General features: G+C 47.1%; 1 protein-coding gene across 1 annotated transcript in view; it reads left to right on the plus strand.

Moving 5' to 3' along the window:
* The window catches only part of ST13 (ST13 Hsp70 interacting protein), a 158,432-nt gene that overhangs the window by 16,355 nt on the left and 122,124 nt on the right, over positions 1 to 19,953 (plus strand). The window contains exons 4-5 of the mRNA XM_063428168.1: positions 381 to 491; positions 10,184 to 10,286. Of these exons, the coding sequence (XP_063284238.1) occupies positions 381 to 491; positions 10,184 to 10,286 (214 nt within the window). The remainder of the gene's footprint in view (positions 1 to 380; positions 492 to 10,183; positions 10,287 to 19,953) is intronic.

Here is a 19,953-nt window from a genome sequence, read left to right on the forward strand (position 1 = left end):
ATCACTTATATGGTCAGGAACTTTGGTAATTAGCCATCTGCAGTACGAATCATGGAGATCCATTTGGCCTTTAATCTAGCGAGCTAACATAGAGTCCGCTGTATTCCCCTTCTCGTAATTTGCATTTATTTATTTATTTATTTTTGCATACTGTCTCAAAACAAGATTTATTTTTTGTCCATGTCTCTAAAATAGAAGGACCTAAATTTGCTTTAGTTTGGGAGAACTTTTACAAGTAAACTGTGTGAATGGACTTTCCACCATATTGACTTTTTTTTTTTTCTTTTCTTCCCATAATTTACTGTATTTTATAATTTTTGATTTTTTTTTCTTTTTTTTTTCTTTTTTTTCCTTGTTTTTCTTTTTTTTTCTTCTTCTAGTGTATATGTAATGTTACAGAGGCCAAATGCAGCAATCAGAGACTGCAACAGAGCTATTGTTATCAATCCTGATTCAGCACAGCCATATAAGTGGAGAGGAAAGGCGCATCGGTAAGTAGACTATCACTGAAAAGTGCATTTGTGTTAAATTGTTTTTATTGTGGAAACAGAAGATAATGTGTATACAGCATATCCAAACTTTTACAGCATCATCGCCTGCGCAGAGGCTCTGCGTAAGTAGCAAATGTAACAGAAAATATGCCTTCGCAGAGGCTATCATGTATCGAAGCTTTACGTATTCTTAACTTTCAACATGATGCTCGCTTAACAACTAAATAATGTGCAACATTAGTCTGCTTTGATTTGCAACATTCAGGGATACTTTTCTGCTCTGACATGGAGCGGTTCGTAGTGTGTGTGTGGTTTGTAGTGGTGTAGTCTAGCGTGTTCACCTAGCGTACTCGTGCCCATAACCTGTCCCAGCTATACTGTGCCATCGCCTGCATGGGGGCACTGCTTGAGTATCAAACATGGTAGGGAGATGTGGTCATTGAGGCACTCGTGTATTGTATCTTTGCATTTCCGTAGCGTTTTATGTGGTACCAGCCCTGCAGCCCGCATGTTTGCTACAGTCGCCTAGAAAGTCCCGTCATAGCGGTGTACTCTTTTGTGGCTCTCCGTAAGTCAGTACTTGTCGTTTGGGTGGTCTGCAATGGTGAGGGTGTGTATCCCGGGGGTCGGTATCATGTGGTATGCAGTCTTGTGGGTTCGGTCCCGTTCAAGGTCTCCTAACCGGAGTAATGCATGGGGTGTCATTGTCGTCTGGGTCTGTGATTTGCTAGGTTGATTAAAGCTGTCTGGGTATTCCTTTCGTTGTATACTTCGGTATTGCAGTCGTTGAGTTCAGTAGAGTCGGACCGGTTGGCTTCTGCTCCCTATGTGTTCTAGGACTGAGCACTGTGCGTAGTTATTTGTCTCTCGGTCAGTCAGGAGCTTGGGTCTGTCGGTGTTGTATCGTGTTGGGGCAGTATTATGGTTAGTTCTTGCTCGTGTGTATGCTTCCCCTGCCTCTCTATGACCCTGTGAGTGTGGGGAGGTGTCGTCTGGCACGCTGGCTGACTATTTCTGTATTGTCTTGTTTCTTCTGATGAAAGGGCCTTGATGGTATGTTGGGTATCATTAGGTAGTGTGTGAGTTCCCAGCTCGATTCCCGTGTCCTGCAGGTGTGTGGGTAGGGCGGTGTGTTAGCGTGTCTGGGTCGTTGTATGTGAATGTGGATAGTGTCCTGGGTTGGGTAGGGGAGAGGTCTTATGCGTCAGTGAGTGTGCGCCCCCCGACGTCACCCCAGGTTCGCCGCCTCCCGGGGCCTTGTTCCGATGCCTTCTGAGGCTGTCTATGCCTTCTCTCTCGCTCCTGCTTATGGTGCAGTGAGGTGTTGTAGAATGTCGTCTGAGTTGAGGTGGCGCGACCAGTGAAACCAGCGCTTCATGTAGTTATCCCTTTGTTTTGGGGAAGTCGCCTTCATGTCTTCGTATCTTCTCGTGTCCTCCACTTCCTCAACCCAGCGTCTCACTGGTGGTGTACATGGCACTTTTCGGATCGTCTCCCAGTACGGTTGGATACGGACGCAGTCCCACCAAATGTGTTTAAATGTGCCTACCGCTTACGAGCATCGCCAGCATGTATCTGGGATCTGAGGGTCTCTGGCGTGGAGGTGCGATGGGGTTATGTACCACCTGGTGAAATGTTTTTATGAATTTTCCTGCAGCCTCGCCAAACCTGGCGTTTTCTGTACATGGGTGATGACTTTGTCCCAGTCTGCATCTGTCAGTGGCTCGTTGAGATCTTCCTCCCAGCGTCTGATGCATGGAAGTGCCAGGAGGTATCTATTTACTATGATGGCTGAGAAGATCTGTGAAAGGGCCCGGGTTGGTTCCTGGTTTTGCGTGCACATCTGTTCGAACTGCGTCAGCTCTCGTAGTAGGTACGGCTGTTGGGGTATTGACCTGGCGTATTGTACTATTTGTGCTCTCGCTAGGGTGTGTGTGAATATATGCGGCTGGTCTGGGAAGAGCGTGGTCGTTGGGTGGATAGCGAACGGGCGTTGGAGTACGTCTTTGATGCGGAGAGTCGGTATGTGTCTGGTCAGGCCCCGAAGTGGGCCCTGTTCTCCTGCGGGGAAGTCTGGGTTGCCTCTCAGTGGAAGTAGTGGGCCCGGATCCGTTGTTAAGTATTGTTTCGTGCCCTGTCTATGCCATACCTTCATGGTCGCTGTAACGAACGGGTTCATCATTTGTAGGCGTCTGTATGCGGCTTTTATGATCCATGGTAGGGACCGTAGGTCGTAGTGGGCCGATTCCACCCGGGTCCGCAGTTTTGTGGTGCCTTCCACTAACCAACTCAGGATCCTGGCAAGGTGTGCTGCCTGGTAGTATTTTTCGAAATCGGAGAGCGCCAGCCCCCCTCGGAGTTTGGGCAGCGTCAGTTGGGCGTGTGCTATGCGCGGGGACCTGCCCTTCCATACGAACTTGCGGACTTCCGACTTCAGGGTGGAGAAGGAGGAGTCCGGGGCCAGAATCGGTACCGTCTGGAAAATGAAAAGGAGTTTTGGAAGTAACGTCATCTTGACCGCGTTCACCCTGCCTAGCCAAGATATATAGTACAAGTTCCATGTTCGTAGTTCCTCAATCGCCTTCTGTAGTATAGGAATGTAGTTGTGGGCATACCGATCAGTTGAGTTTGGTGTGAGCCAGACCCCTAAGTATCGCATGTGTTTGCCGCACCAGCGATATGGGTATTGACGCTGGAGTGTCTGCTTGAACGTGTGGTTAATGGAGAGGCCGAGGATTTCAGACTTCGAATAGTTAATTTGGAGGTTCGAAATCCGGCCATAGGTGTCGAATTCCGACTGGATTGCTTGCAAGGACGATTCTGGAGCCGTGACTACGAATAGGAGGTCATCCGTGTAGGCTAGTGTTTTATAGTGTGTCCGACCTATCGTCATCCCCCGGATGTTGTCGTTATTTTTTATTCTGTTTAGGAAGGGTTCCAGTGATAGAGCGAAGAGTAGGGGTGACAGCGGGCAGCCTTGCCTGGTACCATTGTGGATCTGCCCCGTTTATCCGAATGCGGGCCGTTGGGTGTGTGTATAGTGCCTTCACCCAGGAGAGGTAGTTAGGTCCGACGCCGAGATTCTGGAGTGTGCCGAACATGGGATCCCAGTCCACCCTGTCGAACGCCTTTTCGGCGTCCGTGGACAGGAGGAGCACTGGGGTCTTCAGTGATCGAGCGTTGGCTATGATGTTCAGGGCTCTGATGGTATTGTCCCGTACCTCCCTCCCAGGGATGAGTCCTGTTTGATCCGGGTGGATTGTCGTGGGCAGGAGTGGGGCGAGGCGTGCCGCCAGAACACTAGCCAGTAGTTTGAGGTCCGCGTTCAGTACGGAAATTGGGCGGTAGCTCGGGCATAGCATAGGGTCTTTTCCTTCCTTTGGGAGAAGGGTGATGTTTGCTGCTGTGAACTGAGCTGTAGGTGTGGCCCCTTCCAGAATTGAATTGAGGGTTGTCTGCAGTTTTGGGAGGAGATCTGGGCCGAAGGTTTTATAGTATGAGAGAGGGAAACCATCCGGCCTGGTGCCCTGCCCGTCTTTGCCCTTTTGATGGCGTGTGCCAGTTTCTCGGCAGTGATGGGTGCTTCCAGGTTTTCCCGGTCGGAGTTATCCAGTCCGGCCCCGTTTGCCATGTCTAGATAGTGCTGGATCTCTTCGAGTTTAGAGGGGCGGGTTTCCCCGGGCGCATCCCGGTGCAGGTGGTATAGTCCTTGGTAGTACGTGAGAAACGCGGAGGAGATCTGATCCGGGAGGTGGAGGGGTCTCTGTTGTGGGTCCTTGATTTTCGGGATGTACAATTGGGATTTACGTTGTTTTACAGGTCAGTGGGTGATCGGTTACCCCTCCATGTCTCTGTGGTTCTCGCCCCTGTCATGGGTGCTGTGCACTGTGAGAGTTGGCAGATTCGGGTAAGTGCGTTCGGGAGCGGAGCGTCGCGGAGAATAGCCGTCCCATGTCAGTTTGGGGGTTCCTTTGGATTGTTCTGCTGTGGTCGCCCTGCTATCTGCTAGTCAGAAACAGTTTATCAGTTAGAACTGTCTGTGGCTGTGTAGCCTCCCTCTGTCACTAGAGCTTGTCCTCCCTCCCTTGTTGTTAGAGTGGGACGTGCGCCAGGATGTTGTGTTCAAGTCTCTTTGCGGTGGAGATGGCAGCGCACGTGTGTGGGCCCAGAAACCGCATGTTGTAATCACCATCCCTGTCAGTATGTCGACAATGGCCGCGTGCGCCAAACCAAGGTAGCACACCCGGCCACCCTCGTGTGGCCCCGGTGAGTCCCAGCCGTTTTGCTGAGCGGTCTTGCCCCCAGTAGTGGCGCCGTATGGCGTCGCAGTCGGATAACTGTGTGCAAGGAGCCCCAGTGAGAGTGTTGCAAGGGCATGAAGGGACCCACCCTCCTCCCTCAAACTCTCCTTCCATCTTTCCCCTTGATGCTAGCCCATCACCCTTCCCCTGCTCCGTTGCACATGTGGTTATGTCGTTAAACATTGTAACCGGTTTGTGACTTCCTGGCATGCTGGGGCTATGGGGCTCGGGGGAGCGGATTATACATGCATACAGTCAGGCATCGTATTTGTGGATGTGTCACCAAGCACTGAATAAACAGAATGTCTACTGCGGGTCTAGGGAGAACATCTTGTTGTGTCTTCCTCCCCTCCATACGTGTGTCTCCTCTCTCCTTCCCACTACCCTACTTGCTTGTCTCCCCCCACTTCCTGGATAGTCCCTAGTCCTGTCCATAGTGCAGAGGTGGACTGTGTAACCCTTCCCCCGCCCAAAATCGGTTAGAGCCCACCCTTGTGGCAATCAATAAGTCCCTTCTCTTCCCGGCCGTCTGACTGCGTGGATGGCCCATCCCCCCAATCCCCCCACCCTAATCCCCATGCGGTAAGTTCTAAGTCAGTAGTGAGCCCCCATGGTTGGTACTCGCGGTCCATCGTGCTCTCGTGTGGTTATGTGGGTTCCCTCGTGCCGCCAAGGCAGTGTTATCAGGTGCTGGGGTATTACTCGTGTCTTGGGTGGCCAGGGCGGCCATCCCGTTGGCGTTGCAGCTTGGGTCTTTGCTGGCCTGGGTCCTGTCTTTGCGGCCGCTAGGGTCCGTTTGGTTGTTGCAGGAACGACCTCGCCAGCCAGTTGGGTACTGCGACCGTTGGGAGTCCCAGGGTGCGCATAAAGGCATGGACGTCATCTGGTTTCCGGATTATCAGGTAGTCTGGGCCGTATCTGGTGGAGAGGGAGAAGGGATAGCCCCAGCGGTATTGTATGCCGACATGTTGTAGGGCTGTGGTAATCGGGCGTAGTGCGCGTCTGGCTTGTAGTGTAGTGTAGCGGGAGAGGTCTTGGTAGATAGCAACTGTTTGGCCTTCCATGCGGATGGTGCCCATGCGTCTTGCCGTGCATAGTATTTCTTCTTTCAATTGGAAGTTATCCAGGCAGCACACTATATCCCTGGGAGGGTCCTCCGGTGCGGGCGGGGGTCTCAATGCTCGGTGGGCCCTGACTAGGCCCAGTCTGGGCATGTTCTGGTTGCCTAGCACCTGACCAAAGACTTGTCGGAGGAGCTCTGGGATGTTTTCGGACGGGGCCTCCCTCTCTCACACCGTGGACGCGCAAGTTCATCCTGCGTCCACGGTTATCCAAATCATCCACCCACGTGGTAAGGTGGGCCATGTCCGCTTCTTGCGTGGTAACTGCAGTGTTAGTTTGTTCCAGGTCTGTGCGGAGTGCCCGGGTCCCTGCCTCTGCCACAGACATCCTTGCCTCTACATTGGACAGGTCTGCCCTCAATTGGGCCACCTCCTCTCTGACCACGCGGTCCAGGCGGTCTGAAAGGGCCTCAAAGTCCGTTTTAGTTAGTAGGTTGGGCAGTATCGCCCTCCACTCACTGTCCGGCAGCTGCTGTGGTTCCGACAGCAGAGAGGGTGTCGGCGAGAATCTCGCGGGAGGGGGGGGGGAATCCCTGGTCGGGCCCGCGGCCTCCATCTGCGGCGCTCTGTCGCGGGCCGTCGAGTGTAGGAAGGACCGGATAGACTGTTCGCCCGCCGGCCCCGTCGATCTCGGGGTACCGGAGGTCTCTGTCAGGCGTTTGCGACCCATGTCGGGTAGATCCGGCCGTGGGGTGTGAGCGTATTGCGCCGTGTAAATGCTGGTGCCACGAGGAGCTGGTCTGTTATGCGACCATGTTCTCCGGCCGTCGGACACGCCCCCCGAAAAGTGCATTTGTAGGTGAGAGAATTCATGCAAAAAATGAATCTGGGAACTACTATATCTTTGTATTTCAGATACCATTATATTGACTTGTTTTGGACTTGAGGAAGCATTCATTTTATTGTTCTAATCGGTCTGCTTATTTATTGTTTTCAATATATGTTCATGTACTGACATAAATATCTGACACAATTATTCTGCACTCTGTCACATGAACAAATAATGCATGGATAGTAGTACAAAAAATATAAAACCTCTGTGTTTTACTGACTAGATGATGTTTCTCCAAGCATATTGCATAATTAGTCCACTTTTCTTTATAACTACACATTTTTACAAAACACAGTAGGTCCACAGTAGTTTTGATGATGACCTGCATTCCATAAATTTAAGAGAAATTCTGCAACAAATGGTTGTTTAGACCAGTGCTCCACAACTCGTGTGCCGCTGCACACTACTGAGAAGAGAACCCAGCACAGCCTCCGGTCTGCATCTCTGCCAGGTGTTGACTGTGATGTAGCTTTCAGCGAGCTCCAGCCAATCAAAGCCATGGGATACCATGGCAACACTCTTACCCTTCCAGTGCCCGGAACAACATAATCTGCATCTCTGCACACTAGAGAGCTAGCTCACCGGACCACCAGAGAATAGATTATTGCAGAAAAAAAGTATAGTGAGGATGGTTACATTGTCACCACACACACACACACACACACACACACACACACACACACTGATCACGGTCACCCCTCTTAGTCCTATCACACTCCATCGCTCTGCCACACTCCCCCTATAAGAGTAACCCCCTAATATTGCCACTCACCTTCTCTCGCACTGTCACACTCACTCCTTAACCCTGTCACTCCTCATCCAACCTTGTTACACTCACATTAACCCCTCCAATTCTGCCACATGCACCCTGTCATATTAATCCCTCTTATCGTGTCACTTACCTCGCCTCGCCCTGTCACACTCCCTCCCCCCAACCCTGTCGCTCTCACTCTGTAACACTCACCCCTGTCTCATTCAACCCTCTCACCCTCCCACAGTTAACCCTTTACTCTTCTGTCAAGGTCACTTACTGAAGACTGTCATCAATCACACAGTCATGAAATGTGGGTTCGCCATAAACACAATGCACAAAAGCCTCAGGCAGCGCCACCCACACACGTACAGCCCGAGACGCAAACATGCTCACAAAGATGTACATTCACACACAAAGATACTATCTGGCACATATATAGGTAGAATTAGATGTGGTTACAGGAAAAGCTCCACTGAGATGGGTGATCAGTAATGTGGTATAAAGGGTACTGGGTGCTCTTAAGGGGGAAAAAATTTGTTCCCCCACCGGATAGATGTACAAATAGAATATGAACCAAAGGCACAACAGAATATGCACATAAAAATGTTTTATTCATGCAATACAATATTAAATTGAACAAATTTAACAGAAGAAAAAAAGTGCATAAAACAGTGCCAAGTATGTTTAGAACAATAGTCCCATAACCACTGCAGAGTAACAATAACGTGCTACAGATAACTACATACATCCATACAATAAGGTATTCTAACCAAGAGCAGGAGAAATTATAGCCCCAACGTTTTGACCCTTAAGCCTTCCTCTGGGGGATCTTTCACTGACTTATCCAACTTCCCACTTGTATACCCTGAATCTATCTAACATAATTAGCCCAAGTTCCGTCAGCAGTGTTAGGGGAGCACCTTCGTTAAACGGATTAATGCTGAGGCATATCTATAGATAACCGTAACATGCTTCCGGGAATTAATGCCGTATATACGTACGTCTAACGACGTCATCACGTCCTTAAGTGATCAAGTGTCCCGTCATTGCCGGAGAACTAAAGAGAGGAGTAGCGTCCAAAATGTGTTAAAGGGAGAAACACACTTGCATAACGGACAATTGAACCACCAATTATTTAGCCACTGAGACACACACTCTCTGTGGTTAATCTATTGACACCCCTACACATAATATAGGAACATGGAGAATCCGAGATACTAGTAAAGAAGGGGAGCTCAATGATTGAAATTGGTATCTGATAATTTGGTATCTGGACCTAAGAAATGGCAATTAATGCTCAAATTCATATGTGTGTCATTCAGAGCTAGCCTAAATTATGGTAACCTTCTGTTACACTAACAACGTTTATATATTCCATGATACTAGAGGTAAAAAGGCATACAATAAAGTGCATAATAACCATTTAACATATTAGGATCCCTAGTATATAAATGCACAGTACAATATATAACATAACATTTGACACACTGTTTAGTACATATTCTCTAGTTTAAGATATATAAATATCAATGGCACGTGTAACCACATTAGTAATGAAAATCAATCAATGTATAACATAAGTACAGTATATAATAAAAATGTACATATGGGGCTCCATATATATATCGAAAAAATAATAAAAAATAAAGAGAGACACACACCTATATATATATATATATATATATATATATATATATATATATATATATATATATATATATATATATATATATATATATATATATATATATATATATATATGAATATTAGTTAGCTGCACTAATTATTTACACATTGTTGCCAAAATAGTAAGGATTTAAAAAATAAATAAATATATGTAAGAATTTATATATGTATATTTTGCTCACATTAAAGCCCATTTTTCCCTTAAGGTAACACTATGACCACTTTTATGCTTTTAGAAGTGGTCATAAGTAGGAGTCTGTATGCATATAATTTCTACCTGAAACACTGCAGTTACAGAGAAATCTGTACTTTTGTACTTGTGGCTAGTTACACACCTTGCAATTTTGACTTAGGCAGCCTAAAACTCTGTTGTAGGACTGCCTTATATAAATTCTGTGGGGGGAAAAAATAGCCTCAGTTTGCACTAGGGACCGGTCTTATTACCTCCTACCCTTGCATGCAGTGACTGCAAGGGGTAGCTTCAATGAGCCTCTCTTCTCCCTGCAATACTTGAGTCCCTGGTTTCTTCTTTTTTTTTTTTATATCTCCTCCCTCAATTGTCCATTCCAGAATTTTATCCTTCTCCCTGGCTGAGATGGGGTGCATGTCCTCTGAGCCAGTGAGAATGGTCCAATGAAATGTTTTACTATGAGAAGCATTTGATTAGACCTCGCAAGGGAGGCTGTGATGGGGACGTGGAAAAGAAACATGAAACTCTTCTCCTGATGCTGGATTCCAGGACCATTATTATTTAAAGTGATTAAACTTCTTTAATAGGGTTTTATGCGGGGAGATGCCTGATACCCAATAGGGCATCATACATTTTTAAATATATATAATATTTCATGAAAAAGGTTTGGAGAAAAAGTACAAAACTGTGTCCTCTAGGGGTTATGCATGTAATGACCTATTCTTGAGATGTGTCTGAATTCTGTAACTCAAATCTAATTTATTTATAGTCTAACACTGTTGGTAAATACACCTTTATTTATGTGCAGACTCCTTGGACACTGGGAAGAGGCTGCACGCGATCTAGCAATGGCGTGCAAACTAGATTATGATGAAGATGCAAGTGTTATGCTGAAGGAGGTGCAACCAAGGGTAGGTGACAACTGGTGTGTCCTTTTGTGAAAGAAATACAAATTTGTTTTAGATTTTGACGGTGTCTGCAGATGCCGAAAGTCAGCATAACTAAAGTAACCGAGACCACGGTTGCAGTGGTCCTGTAATCCTTCATGTTAAAACATTAAAGGGAAACTACAGTGCAAGGAAAACAAACTTGTTTTCCTGGCACTATTGCTTCCTCTTCTGTCTTGCTCTTGCACCCATACTGCTCAGACAGGACTTGCACCTGCACACTGCACCGTTATTATTTCTGAAATGGAAAATCACATTTTAAATATAATTGTAGATTATGCTAACGTAGTGTACTTATAATCTTAATTTTAATAATGACAGGAGGCGAGTATTTTGCATGACTTTCTTTACTCATGCTTCCAGCAGCACAAGTCAATCATCAAACTTTAAACCAATCATAACAGTCTGCATAACCATATATAAAGCCTTGTATGTCACATAACTTCCTCTTTCTTTGGTGAGAGACTAGTCCATGTATTGTCCCGAAATAACAAAAAAGTTAGTAAACATAAAACAGTCCAAACTTGTTCCATGGTAGTTTCAAACTGATAACTCATAATGGTATTGGAACTTGATTCGAGAACTTCCAGCCGATGTGTCTTATCCGGAACCCATAACTGTCATCATGCTGCAAAAAACAGAAACGTGTGTAAGAGGATGGAAGTAGACTTATGTCCACATGATATCATCGTTACCGTGTCTATCCATACATAGTATCATAAATGTTAATCTATCTGATATACTATATTGAATACCATAATACAGTTTATCCTCATCTATTAACCATTAACTATAATATCAGACAATATTCAGCTATTACCTCAAAACTTTTATCCCTATTCTCCTGATAAAACTATAATAGTTATAGCTGATCTATAAAATGTTGACAGAAGACAACCCGTATAAGCGGGAGTGGAGGGTGGGAAAATACTCGCCTCCTGTCATTATTAAAATTAAGATTATAAGTACACTACGTTAGCATAATCTACAATTTTATTACATGACAGGAGGCTTCATATTTAGCATTTTTAAAGCTGAGGTAATAGTGAGAAAGATGCGTGTGTGGTTTGACGAAAATAAAATAACCGGAAAGTATCTTCCCGTGTCCAGTCCGCGGAACGTAATATATCCGCTAGGGATGCTTCCGCCGAGAACGCTCGCGATGCGGCTGCGCCCCTGACCGAGTGAGCTCCGAAACACGTTTCTACACCTGCTAAGGATAGGATCCAACGTACCCATCGCGCCAGTGTAGTGGTGGTAACCGGTTTCTAAGGTTTGGTGTATGACACCAACAGTTGACCTCTATTAAAAGCACGAAGGTTTGCTGTAACCTCCACGTAACGAGTAAGTGTGGAAACTACACATAAACGGGGAACCGTAGGAAAAAAGGGGTAAAATATAGATGTCGAATTTGTTTTAGTTCTTCTAGACACCGTGAAGGTAACCCCTTCTGGTGCTATAGAGAAACCGTCCATGTCGAACGCTCGTACATCCGAAACTCGTCGAAAAGAGACCAAACATAGCAGTAAAGTGAGTTTGGCCGACAGCTGACGTAGGGATAAGTCTGCGTTGTCTGGCCAATTCCTAAGTAAACTGAGGACCACCTCTACGTCCCACATATGATTATACTTAGGTTCCGGTGGTCTGGACAGTTTGATGCCTCGCAGAAGGAGACATACCAAAGGATCCTGACCCACCGGGGAACCCTGTATTGGCACGTGTGCCGCTGAAATTGCTGATCGTGCCACATTGATGGAACGATAGGATTTTCCCTCCGTGAAGAGGTTTGACAAATAATTCACCACTGTGGGAATAGATGCTGTAAAGGGATCACAGTCCCTTCCCACACACCAGCGGGTCCATGTATTCCATGCTGATATGTAACTGCGTCGGGTACCTGGTGCCCAGGAGTCCCATAAAAGGTCTTTAGCTGGTTGCGATAGACCTTCGACGGACCAGGTTCCCCTGAAAGACTCCAGGCTACCAGTTCCAGATTCTCTTGTAGCATTAGTGGATGTGGTTCCCCTTGCGGGTCTGTCAATAGAAAGGGGAACGATGGTAGAAGCAGGGGATGGTCCTGTGTTAGGGCTAATAATTCCGGAAACCACGCCTGACTTCTCCACAATGGTGTGATGAGTATCATCGAGATCTTGGTCACTCTGATGCGATGGATCACTCTCGCTATCATCGCAAATGGTGGGAATGTGTACGCTCCCTTTGGGGGCCACTCCTGTAGGAAAGCATCTACCGCTTCGCATTCAGGGTCCGGCAGCCAGCTGTAATATCTCGGTAGCTGTGTATTCGTCCGGGACGCGAACAGGTCCACGACCAGTGGTCCCCTGATGTCTTTCACTGCTGAAAATATCGATGTGTCCAGTCGCCAGTCGCTGCCGTCTCGCCAGTGTCGAGAGAACCAATCTGCCGTGATATTGTATATTCCCGGTAGGTATTCCGCCTTGATTGAAATGTTGCGGGGAATACAAAATTGGTAGTTCTTTCGTCGCCTCTGTCAGGTTTTTTGACCGTGCTCCCCCCAGGTGATTTATGTATTGGACCGCTGAAATGTTGTCCATGCGCAGTAAGATGCAGCAGTTCGTCATCTCCTTGGCCAGACTGCGAATCGCAAATGATCCCGCGATCAGTTCCAGACAGTTGATGTGGAGACCCTGTTCCTCTTGGGACCATGGACCTCCTGTGGATGTGTGGGCGCAGTTGGCTCCCCAGCCCCAAAGGCTCGCGTCCGACTCCAATACAAAGTACAGGTTCTTCCCGAAGATGGCTTTGCCGTCCCAGGCTTCCATGTGGAGTAGCCACCATCGAAGTTCCGTCCGAGCTTCTGTGGAGACGGGAATCCAGTGATCGTATGCGAGTCCTGCTCGTAGGTAGTGAGCCTTCAGTCTCTGCATGGCCCGATAATGGAGCGGGCCCAGGAAGATCGCCTGTATTGACGAGGATAGTAGGCCTACTATCCTCGCTAGTAGTCTGAGAGGTATGGTGTCCCTCCTGAGTATGCGTCAAATTTCCTTGCGAATGGCCGCTATCTTGGATGCGGGGAGGCGTAGAACTCCCGATTTGGAGTCTATCTCGAACCCGAGGAACTGGACTATTTGTGATGGTGTCAATGCTGATTTTTCTCTGTTCACTACAAATCCTAGCGATTCCAGAAAATGCATGGTAAATCTCGTCTGAGATTGAATTCTGGATTTTGATTCGCAGAAGATCAACAGATCGTCCAGGTAGATGAGGCAACGTATGCCCCTTCCTCTCAGATGTGCCATGACTGGTTTGAGGAGTTTCGTAAAACACCATGGAGCCGAGCTGAGTCCGAATGGGAGACATGTGAATTGACACGGGCGGCCCTTCCAGATGAACCGGAGGAAGGGACGACTCTCTCTTGCCATGGGGACCGACAGGTATGCGTCTTTTAAGTCTAGACGTGTGAACCATTCGTGTTCGTTCAATAGGTCCCTCAGGAGGTGAATACCCTCCATTTTGAAATGGCGATAAGCCACAAATCCATTGAGTTCTTGTAGGTTGATAACTGGACGATAGTCTCCCGTCTTTTTCCTGACTACGAACATGTTGCTGAAGTAACCTTGGTCGTCTGCGGCGAATTCCACCGCTCCTTTCGCGAACAGGGCTCTTATCTCCGTGTCTATGATGCGTATCTGATTCTCGTATGGGCCGTGGTCGTCTGGTCTGGTATGGTGTCTGGGTGAATTCTATCACATATCCTCGTACGGTCTGAAGGATCCATGCGTCTGTGGAGATGTGTTCCCATTCCTGTGGAAAAAGGGACAGCCTGCCAGCAGTTAAACCAGAATGACATAACGGAAGACAGTTTGTGCTCACCTGAGTTGAATCGTCCCCGTCCTCTGCTCCGAGTGCCTCTGGTACGGAAGGATCCCCGTGTGAATGTGGCTCTTGTCGATGGGAAGAACTGTTTAGCTGCGTATGGACGGCTGGGGCCTGATGGCCAGAAACGGCTGGTGGCCCGACCCCTCTGCCGACCAGCCCTGCCAAAAACACTCTGATTTGTTGGAGGGGGTCCGAAAGACCTGTCTGATGGAGGATTGGGCCTTATTTAATGTAGTAAATAGGCCGACGTGCTTATTTAGTTCCGCCAGGAAAGGTTCTCCAAAGAGTAGTCCGTCTGCCCGAGGACCTAGCTCCTTCTTTCCCAGATCCAAGAGTTTGGTGTCTATCTTCAATAGAGCCGCCTTACGTCTTTCTGCGCACATGGCGGCGTTTGAATTTCCCAGGAGACAGATCGCTCACTGCGCCCATTCTCTGATATCGTGCGCTTCGAGGGGTGTCCCCTGAGTAAGTGCCAGGTCAGCAAAGTATAGGATCTTCGCCAGCGGGCCTATCATGTCTAGCATTTTGTCTTGGACCGACTTCATGCCTTTTTCAACTCCCTTCCGTGGGTCTCTGCCCGACCGGGACATAAACACCCCTACTGTGGTGTCAAACTCTGGTGTGATGGCAATTTTGTCAGGCAGTACGGGGCGCGGGCATTCTGCTTTAAGTTTAGCCCGGACTTCCTTGTCCATCGGCTTCCGTAGCCAGAAATGTATAAATTGGGTCAGATGGTCCGGCAGGTTCCATTCGGACGATCTGGGGTGTCGTATCTGGTGAGGGTCGAACATGGGGTTGCCCGTCTCGTCCAGGAACACCCAGTCTTCGTCTATGTTTGGTTTGTGGGAACCCATGTTGCCGGAGTGGCTTGCCCATTCTTGACTCTGGCTGAACTCTCCGCTTTCCTGCGGTATGTCCTGCCAATCCTCCTCCTCATCCGAGGGTGAGTTCTCTGCCCTCCATTCGTCTATTATTTCCAACAACGGAGGTGATGATGGTCCCTCATCCCCTGATGAGGGGTCTTGTGTAGGGGAGCGATCCAGGTGTCTTGACTGGCGGCTCCGCTTATGTAGAATTCCTCCCTCGTATCTTGGGAGATTCATACTGGAGCCCTTCCAGTGGCGTTTGGACGCCGCTGCCTCCGGCTTACGTTGTGTCGGATCTTTATCCTCCCTTTTTGATGGAGGTCTGGTGTCCGCCGCCTCCGGCGGTGACTGTGTTATCATCTTGGCCAGCGCCTTTTCCGCCGATGCTGACACTGCGGCATTGATCATTGCCTGGAAGTCTACTGCTGATGGTGGGGTAGTGTCCGACATTATGTCTGCTTGTTCTTTCCCGTCTGTGGGGAGACAGAGTATACGTCAGTGCGTATATGGCTACACAGTGGCTTCCACGTACAACTGGGGCTCACCCAGGTACCCTGTCTTAACTGCCACTAGGAGTGTGACTAGTGGTTTGTAGAGGGGGTCAGCCTCTTAGCGACCGGGGTGTACGGTCATTAATGTTGGGACGGAGCCCGGGTAATGGTCGGGACGGAGCCCGGGTAATGGTCGGGACGGAGCCCGGGTAATGGTCGGGACGGAGCCCGGGTAATGGTCGGGACGGAGCCCGGGTAATGGTCGGGACGGAGCCCGGGTAATGGTCGGGACGGAGCCCGGGTAATGGTCGGGACGGAGCCCGGGTAATGGTCGGGACGGAGCCCGGGTAATGTGAGGTATCAAAGACCTCAGTACGCTTGTAATGAGTTCACCCTTGTAAGTAACTTTGTGGAAGGTATTGCCACTGTGAGTTGCGAGGATCACCCCAGTTGTACTATGGAGGTGCCGCATACAATAAAGCGTACTTGTATTTATTTATTTATTATTATTTCTTATATTTATTGATTTATGTCATCAGTGTTTCCACATGTCAATCAGACACTCCTGTGATCATCCAATTCATTTAGTACTGTAGCCTGAGCCTGATGGGAGTTATCCTGCTGGCTAAGAGTTTGTCAGCATATAGATCCACAGTGCAGTTTTTACAGCCCAGCACTGTGACCACTTCTATGAGCCCACATACAATCCATGATCATGTTTTAATCCATTTAACAAAATACACTTTAACCTGGCAAAAAATGTTGATAAATTGTGTGCCAGTTCGTGGGAATCACGAACTGGCGAAACCAAGATGGCCGCCGAGGATCTCGCGATATCGCAAGATCCAAGATGGCCGCCGTTCGCGCGCAAATTTGCCGCGCGATCGTGGACCGACGGTATCGGATGGCACCCCCTTGTGCCCCCCCCCCACCCACCCCTCAGTACCCTGGGACTAATAAGAGACCTGGCGGTCCCGCACGATCGTGGTAAAAATGCCGCGAACCGCGCAAGACCAACAGGCAGAAATACCAGAGAAAACTGAACTCAGATAGGGGAGAACAGCGGAATGACAAAATAGCATATAAACTTATATTAGGTTTAGAGGGAAAGGGTAAGGGGAAAGCAGAATAAAAGGGGGGCAAAATTCACAGTATAGTGGCTAAATTAATTAAAGGGGCCACAAGATAAATAGCATTGCATAAATCAAAATTAGTAGAGAGCTAATACTCTGACCTGTGTCTTGGCTGGAAGCAGCAAAGAAAGAGGAAGTCATGTGACATACAAGGCTTTATATATGGTTATGCAGACTGTTATGATTGGTTTAAAGTTTGATGATTGACTTGTGCTGCTGGAAGCATGAGTAAAGAAAGTCATGCAAAATATGAAGCCTCCTGTCATGTAATAAAATTGAAAAATACACTGTTCATACCCTGGACACACACAAAAAGGACATAGGGCTTTATATTTGCTCCTCATGCATAACCTGCCTGCTGTTTGGGACAGAGAAGGCACTGCCACACCGGCAAGCTGTTTGGGGACATAGCACTGGCAAACTAAGGACAGAGATGACACCGGACTAAAAGTCTCTGTCACATTTGCATTCCCCCGTCAAAAAGGGTAGTGTGGTCTGCATGGGGGGAACACTGTAGTCTGAGTAAATGACTTGAAGTGTTTAAAAATGGATGATGTGCATTTCCAAAACATAACTCTCATCTCCATTGCTTTGTTTTTTTTTTTTGTTTTTTTTTTTTTTATAATGCTCATCATCCATTTTTTAGCTCTCCAAGTCATTCAGAGTTAACAATGGATGATGGTCATTATTATAAAAAAAACTGTAATTGAACCTGTCTGTTTTAACCTGTCCTTATTCAATACCCCAGATATTTCTGGTTTGGAACTGTTCACACCAATAAAGAAAATGGCTGCTGTCCCATTATGCCAACAAAGAAAATGGCTGCTGTGCAAGCTGCAATAGACTGCCATGACAATGTAAAATGCATTATATGCAGTCTACCATGACAATATAAAACCCATCTCTTCATGGATGAATTAATAACATTACTAATATGAAGAAATGTGTTTTATATTGTCATAGCAGACTGCATGTTCTGAATTTTTTTTTTTTTTTTATTATGAACAAAGTACAACTTTTCCAATGTATATAGGTATTGTACATATGAACAGTAAGCAACCACTGACGTGGGGCAGATGGCTTGGGAGCATGTAGTGGGTTCTGTTGGTGGCTATTTGGTAAGGGCGTATGTCTCTATGGACTTAAATGGGTGTCTGGATTCAGACTGGCCTTGGAGTCGTTTAGTCTCTTTGTCTTTGGGCTGGGTGGGACTGGTTCGGGGGGTGTACTACGTTGTCTGGGGTTCAGCGCCATGAGGCTCTTCTTCCTGCCTGTCCGGGCAGACTCTGCGCTGTATTGGTGCCGGTCTTTGATCCTCCTGCTTGGAGGGTGTCTCTGGCGGAGTCCGGGGACGCAGGCCCAAGAGTTTGTAGAACTCCTCAGGGTCCTCTGCCGACGTCTGGGTGTGGGATGTGTCCCCCCACAGTCACATCAAGGGGCCCCTCCATTCCCCAACAATATTTTATAGAGCAGTCTTCCTCCTCGGGAGATATGTCTGACATTTCTTGTGCTGCTTTGGCCTCATGCGCCATCTTGGCTTGCAGCCGCGGCACAGGCCTTTCAAAGGAGTCAGATATCTGGAAAGCGGGTTGTCTCTGTGCGCTGAGCCTTTCTATTCTTGCGCCCCATTATTTCCTCTGGCGAGGGGTGATGTTTCTGTCAGGTAAGTCTCTCTTTTTCGGCCAAAATTGAGGTCTTTATTTTTCTGATGCAGAGTCTCACACAAAGACGTCTGCTCAGTCTCTTGGTCGGCCACGCCCCCCCAACGCATGTTATGAATTTTAAATTGTCATGTCATGGCATTTTAATGCAACTTTGCAACATACATTGTGCGCAGTAGCCATTTTCTTTGACGTGAACAGTTTCAAATCAGAAATACTTGGGTTATTGAATAATTAATAATAAAAGCCCCTGGTCTTTTTGCCTCCAAGCAACGCCCCAGAAAGAGCTAAAAAAAATTTTAAAGTAAACAACTGTACTGTAAAAATGAAACCTCTTTTTTCATTGAGGCTATGTGTCTTGCGGCTAGGGGAAATGTGGCAAAAGCTGCAAAAACAGTGTTTAACTCCTAAACTGAAGGGGCATGATTTACACACTAAAACTCCTTCATTAAACTTAATTGTGTGCCCTGATCTGCCTATAACCTGTATAAAAGTTGGTGGATCCATTACCAATACAAACTAAAATTACTTGTTTCATTGTTACACGCACAATATGTAATCCTGGGTACATACATATAATGTACTCAAAGATTTCATTTAAAATTCACATTACTTTAGTAATGCTACTATCTGGAGTCTCCGCTCGCTCAGTCCCTCTGCAAACTGCAATCTCGGGTAGGTAAGTTGTAGCTGCACTGTTCGCTCCACTCGTTCCCTCTGCAAACTGCATTCTCAGGTAGGTACGGTTTCACACGTGCTCTGCTCTCTGCCCCCCTCTTCTTACAATGTTGAGCATAAACGGTTAATGAGACCTCCAGTGCCGGTCACTAAGTTCACTGGAAGTGTACAGATAACTGGATAACTGTGGGGCAAGATATTTAGTGTAAATTATGGAAAATTAATAATTGTATTAAAAATATTACACATTTTTATGAATATTAACTATATTATTTAAAAGTATAACTTATTGTGACAACAATAATCTATGCGATAATATTATAATACATGGTCAAACATGTCAGGATAATATTTCTGTGTAGACAATGAAATGGAAAATGAGCAATGTAATTTAACACCAATGAATGCAATAACTCGTCATAAGAGTATGCATTAACATTTACTATTCTTTACTATGATATGGCAGACTATCAAATTATTATTTTATTATTTATATAGCACCATCAGATTCCCAAGCACTGTACAATGGGTGGACTAGCAGACATGTAATTGTAACGAGACAACTGGACATACAGGTGGAGGGCCCTGCTCAATGAGCTTACATTCTAGAGGAAGTGGGGTATAGTGACACAAAGGGTCATTTTTTTATGAGTGGAGACTGGGTGAAATTCTTCCGGAGTAGGGAAGGGAGTTCCACAGAGGAGGTGCAGCCCTGGAGAAATCTTGGAGGCGAGCATTAGAGGTGGGAGTACGGACAGAGGATATACATAGGTCTTTGGCAGAGCATAGGGCCTCAACGGGACATACTTGTGTATTGGGGAGGATAGGTAGGTTGGAGCAGCATTATGTAGGGACTTGTAAGCAAGCACCAGAATTTTAAATTGAGCCCTATATCTAACTGGAAGCCAATGCAGGGACTGACAGAGCGGGCAGGCGTGGGAGGT

Source organism: Pelobates fuscus, chromosome 7 (genome assembly GCF_036172605.1).
Source record: "Pelobates fuscus isolate aPelFus1 chromosome 7, aPelFus1.pri, whole genome shotgun sequence".
NCBI lineage: Eukaryota > Metazoa > Chordata > Amphibia > Anura > Pelobatidae > Pelobates > Pelobates fuscus.